The 6,000-nt window shown below is 40.8% G+C and overlaps 1 protein-coding gene across 1 annotated transcript in view; it reads right to left on the bottom strand.

Moving 5' to 3' along the window:
• Positions 1-957: 957 nt before the first annotated feature.
• The window catches only part of CPE (carboxypeptidase E), a 111,252-nt gene continuing 106,209 nt past the window's right edge, over positions 958-6,000 (bottom strand). The window contains exons 8-9 of the mRNA XM_082727245.1: positions 3,391-3,509; positions 958-1,765 (exon numbers count right to left, since the gene is read on the bottom strand). Of these exons, the coding sequence (XP_082583371.1) occupies positions 1,667-1,765; positions 3,391-3,509 (218 nt within the window). The 3' untranslated portion in view covers positions 958-1,666. The remainder of the gene's footprint in view (positions 1,766-3,390; positions 3,510-6,000) is intronic.

Below are 6,000 nucleotides of genomic sequence, written 5' to 3'. Positions count from 1 at the left end.
GGAGAACTATAGTAGTAACAGTACGACCCACGAAAGATGGTGATTCAATAAGCTATGTGACTAGCTCTGGGCAATGAGCCATGGGCAGAAGTGACTTCAGGTATGTCTTACAGATATCGGAGTCAAAAATTGACTTTTAGTGTGCTTAAGGCAATATATATTTGGAGGTGGCAATATATATTTGGAGGTTTGCTATTACAACAGTTAACATGACATTAACAAAAACCTACCTGGATAGTAATCAGCCACACCATCACACCACCACCACCACCACCACTAACACACACTCACACACACACACACACACCCCTACACTGCATTGCCCACACCTGCTCCTATTTTAGGCGTAGGCTTACATGCATCAAGAGGCTATTTCTGAGTCCCCTCAGCCAGTCTAATTTAAGTTTCTCGGTCATTCTCTTTTTCTGAACACCCTATTCTTTCCTGCCATCTTACTCATCATGAGAGACAGTTACATACTCATTTCTGTGTACATTTATTTAAAATCTGATTCATAAGATCCATGGAGTCAGAAACTTCTGTCCACCAACACGCACAGGGTCTGCTCTGTGCTTGGCAAACAGCAGCCACTGGATAAATTTTTAAATGGTAATAAAGATAGGGGTGCCTGGCTTGTTCAGTCAGTTAAGCAGCTAACTTTAGCTCACATTGTGATCTCATGGTCTGGGACTCAAGCCCTGTGTCAGGCTCCCTGCTCAGCGAGGAGTCTGCTTCTCCCTCTCCCTCTGCCCTGCTGCTCCCCCAGCTCATGCATGTTTTTGCTCTCCTGCTCTCTCTCTCTCAAATAAATAAATGCCATCTTATTTAATGAATTAATTTTAAAATGGCGAGGATTAGCAAGTAAGAAACCATTACAGAAAAAAGACTTTTCATCCCAAGACCACAACTCTACACTAAAAATCATAGAGAACTAAAATAAAATAAAGACCGTGGGGATATTTTTTTTTACCTTTATTCATTCAGAATGCAATTCTAGACCAATCAACAACCAAGAGAAAACCCTTAAGCTTTTAAGTGGCGTTAACAGGTTGAATAATATAACAGTATAGCTCCCATATGTACAAGCAAGAAGTCGATTTCCATTCTCATGAGATCTCTTCCTAAACATTTGCATTTCCTTACCATCCAAAAAATGCATTAACATGATCATGTTTATATAGCTAGTCGGCACGAGACGAATGACAATTTATACTGAACTACTGAAATCGTGTGGTATAGTGCCCACCACTCCATGCTGTAGCCCTTGACCTTTTCAGCGGCATTTACTATGTGGCATCGTCGCCAATGACAATGAAAGCACTTCATTAATTTTGAAAAGCTAGAGTTACTCAGAAAGTTTCCGTATCGTAAATAACACGTGGAATATTGCATTTAAGTCTAAAATAGCAAGATCGCGTAAACATTTGCTACAGTCCTCCTTGTAATATATGTAGGAAAATGAATGCTATATGAGAAGAAACAGATCAAGTTCTTATATTTTCACCTAAAAGTCTAGTTATTTAGTTTAAGTAGTGTCTATTAATATTGAAATGATTACAAAATAAATCAGTGTTAAATACTGCACAAAATCTAAAAGAAAATGGTCACGTTACATCATACTATATTGTAGAGATAATGATTAAAAGCAGCTAGTTAGAAGCCTCTTTTAAAAATTTAAAGTTTCTGACATCATTTTCCACCATTCCATCAATTCTTCCTTCTCCTCTTCTTTCCTTTGAGAAAATGACTCCAGTTCAAAATCAACCTAAAAGAGGAAATCAAGAATATATTGTTACCAAACTGCATGTGTATTTTTAAAAGCTGAAGTTTTAAAAATGAGCACAGTTCTAGAGCTTATAGAATAAGCTCAGGATAGCCACCTAAATTAAAGTATATCCTACAAATCTCTTGTGATAAACAAGATACTTTCAGAAAGGGGGAAAAAAAAAAACAATCAAAAGCCATTATGTTTGAAATGTGCTTTGATCTTACAGTCTTGTAGGATTATTTAAAAGCAGATTATTCAAAAGCCGCTTATTTAAAGGCAATCTTTAACCTGAATAAGAAGATGTAATTTATAATTAATTTTTTCCCTTTGAGTATTCACTGAACGTCCCTAAACCTTGAATTTTCTCCTAAGAACTGGGGAAAGATGGCAGAATGTAGTTCAGTGTCCTGGTGTCCCAAACCATAGGTACTGCTTTCCAGAATCTTGAATCTGCTAAGGAAACTGACAGAGACATACACATCTCCAAACCACCAGAGAGGCCAGTGGCGCAGGAACTCAACTCTGTGCAAACTGCAAGTTCTCAGCAGGTCTATGAAAATCCACAGACTTCAGCATAAAAGGCTATTCAAAACCTGTACTTCCCAACCTCCGTCCTCCTCAGTCCCTCTAGATACCCCTGCTTTCATTGCAAATAGAAGTAAGGTTCCTTGATCTGGCCACTAAGTCCCTGGTTATTTAGGAATATAACACTCACTACCTTCTTCAAGCAACACTGGCCAGAAAGGCTAAGATCCACATAACTGAACATTTAACAATCTGTTTCTGGGGCTACTTTTTCCCAGGTTTCACTTGCCCAAAATTATCTCTTGATTTTAATACATATACAGCCTAATGTACATAGACACGCAATGAAAACCAAAGCACCAGGTAACAACTAAGATATTCTATTTGTGAAGCCAAGTACTTATAGTCCAAACTTTGGCTGTATGCACAAAAATGCAATAAACTCCTCTTAAGTAAACCTTTCAATTGGAAATCCTGCCAGCCATTCCCTGGTTACAAAAATGTAATGCAAAGATTGCAGAATGCCGTAGAACCCTGCCAAGAGGAGTTCTGGTCTCACCACCACCACCTTCCCAGCAAAATAAGTAACACCGACTTAAATAAGATGTACTTTTTGATAGCTTTTAGCAGAGGGTCTCTCTCATAATACATACTTATTACATATTTGGTTAATGCCTAAGATCACCTGACAGACATAATTATTTTTTCCAAATGCTTACTGAGTATTATACTGGATTCTAGAAATAAAAAGATAAATGGAACAGAAATCTCATTTTCTAAATTTCTAAAATGAGATTTTAGATTGACATCAATGCGTCAAATAAAAGTTTGATTTTGTTAAGTTGCATTTGATTTTCTTGTGGAGGTCTTCAAAAAAACTGAGAAATAATAAGGGAGCTTTGCACTAAGTAGCATAAAATCAAGCAAGGAGCCTTTGGTCACCTGCCTTTGCTTGGCCACGATTTTCTCATCTGTTAAATGGAGGTTAATAGTGGTACCTACCTCACAGGGTCATTATGAAGACTAAACATACATCATTTGAATATGTGTGACACACACGGAGAGCTCAATAAATCCTAGCCATTACAATTTCTTACCCCAACAGCAGGGCTATAAGGAACTGCTACTTTCTTTGTTATTGCCAGATACCCCGGAGCAGAGGCTGTGAGTTTATAGTTCCCAGGAACAAGCAATCTCCAGTAATCACCATCCTTCGCTGTAGGGAAACAAAATATCCACTCACATAATTATGCCATTTTAGGAATACCCACTATACCTCAGTTCAACTTCTCTGATTCCCTGTTTTTAAAATACATGTTTAGAAATTTGATAAAATGCCATTGAAATGAATGTTACACTCTCTTAGAGAAATACATACTTCTTTTTTTTTTTTTAACATTTTTTACTTATTCATTTGAAAGAGACAGAGCAAGCAAGAGAACAAGCGGGGGGAAGGGCTGGAGGGAGAAGCAGACTCCCCACTGAGCAGGGCGCCCCATGTGGACATCATGACCTGAGCTGAAGGCAGATGCTTAACTGACTGAGTTATCCAGGTGCCCCTAGAGGAATTAATTTCTAATGACAATTTTACAGATATTAATGTCAAATTTTCAATAAATCTTCGAAGACAATGGATTCTCATAATCATGTCAGGAGTGACACAGTTAAAAAGATAAATAAAGCCCCCAATCCTGGAGTCAGAACATCTGGTGCTGTGTTTCGAGTCTGGCCAAGCATCTTGCCGTGATCTCCTGATGGACTGAAGCTAATCAGTGTGTCACAAAGTGTGACCCAGGACAGCCTCATCCAAAACCAGGCACTTGCTAGAAATTTCTATTTCTGAAGATTCAGAATATGTTGGTCTAGAGTGCTGGTGTGGAGGGACCTCATTTTCAACAAGTTCCCTGGAGAATTCTTTTTTTTTTTCCCCCCTGGAGAATTCTTAAGCAAAGGCAGGGGTCATACTCTTTCTCACCCTACATGTCCACAGCTCCCTCCTCATCTCGTTAGGATCCCTGGCCACTCCTACATCATCAGTCTCACACATGTGCCTTCAACCCATCACCTGCTTTTCCCTCTTGGTTATCCATGCCTGACAAGCCACCAGCCCTGGCTCATTTCCAGAGCTGCACCTGCTCCCATGGAGCTGGAGGAAACACACCACCATGCTCCTCGGTCTCTGACACATATACACGGACATAACCGAGGGCACAGAACCACTCTGTATCCCTTCTCGTCCCTTCTTCCCTGGTCCTTCCACACTCTCATCTTCCTAGACCAGTGAAGATCAATCACCTAGGAAACTGGTCAAGTGCAAATTCTAATTCACTAGCCCTGGGGTGAGGCCTGAGATTCTGCATTCCTAACCAGCTCCAAGGCTGTGCTGACTTCAGGGGCCGGTCAGGGCCACACTTTGAGTAGCAAGGACTTAGCAGACATTTCACACTTTCTGCTTCTTCCTAACACCCCTGACATATCCTCTTCATCCTCCCTCTCAGTTGATGCTTTCCATCTTATTTCACTGTGAAAATAAAACCAGAAAAAGAAAAGCCCCTGTGACCATCTCTTCCAATCTTCCTCTGACTCCCACATCTCCTTTCAACTGGGGCGTCACTGATCACCTTGCTTTTGTCTGAAGAGATCTGTCAGTACTCTCTATCTCTAATGTCTCTCCTGTTCTCTCTTAGACCCTCCAAGGAGGCTCCCACTGTCCCACGGAAACAGATTCTGTCGGGATCCTCCATGCTGGTTCATTCACAAGGGTCATCTTTCTTGGCACTCCTAATCACTCCCTCCTTCTTGAAACCCTTCTGGGTTTCCAGGGCAATTCATTTTGTTCTTTCACTACCTCGGGCTCCATTCCCCCTTCCTACCCTGCCCTCAAAAAGACGGAGTGTCTCCTCAGATTTCATGCCTTCCTGCCTGTGTGTATTTCCCATGTTAGAGTTCCATAAAATGCCTGAGTCATGGAATGCAGAGAAAATCGTATCTCTCTGGCACTCAGGGTAACAGACAGAAGAGGCTCCCTTTGGCCAGAGAGGATGGATGCCTGGGTGCCTTCTCCAAGCTCCCCCGAGGGCTAAGGGGGCAATGTCTTGGCACAAATTCTAGTATAGTGGTTGGCAAGATGTGCTGGCACTTAGGGGGGTGTTGATAAATATTTGTTGAATAGATAAATAAATGGAGCTTTAGATAGGCAAATGTTAAGGATTTTTTTAAATACCCAAGTCATAAATGAGGAGGTTAAGAAAGAGGTTATGGTATAGAGTGATTTGGGAAATAAGGTAAATGCTCATTAATTATAAGGTATAAAAACATGCCAGTAGTTCCTCCCTAAAAACATATTGTTGTTGTTGAAAAGGCCCCAACAAATGACAGCTAAACTAGAACGAGCTGCATAAATGTTGATTAACAGGGGCAGGCAGGTTTGCCAGGAAAATATATCCTCGTCCCCAAACAGGGAAAACGGAAATGGGGCTTTGAACTCAGAAATAACTAATATCCACCTCCACGCTGTTAACACCTGGTTTAACCCTGAGAAAGTCTGGATTTTTTGTACAGATTAAATGAAGAAAACAGGAGAGAAATCCTAGACACGTCCTGATACACTGGCATTGTTCTTTCCTATCCTTCCCACTCTCTCCCCGAGGTCCTGCAATTAACAGCCTGTCAGCACCTCAGAGGCATCAGAAAGGCGCTGATACTTC

Source organism: Mustela nivalis, assembly GCF_964662115.1.
Source record: "Mustela nivalis genome assembly, chromosome: 4".
In the NCBI taxonomy this organism is placed as follows: domain Eukaryota; kingdom Metazoa; phylum Chordata; class Mammalia; order Carnivora; family Mustelidae; genus Mustela; species Mustela nivalis.
This window is presented reverse-complemented; position numbering and strand designations above follow the sequence as displayed.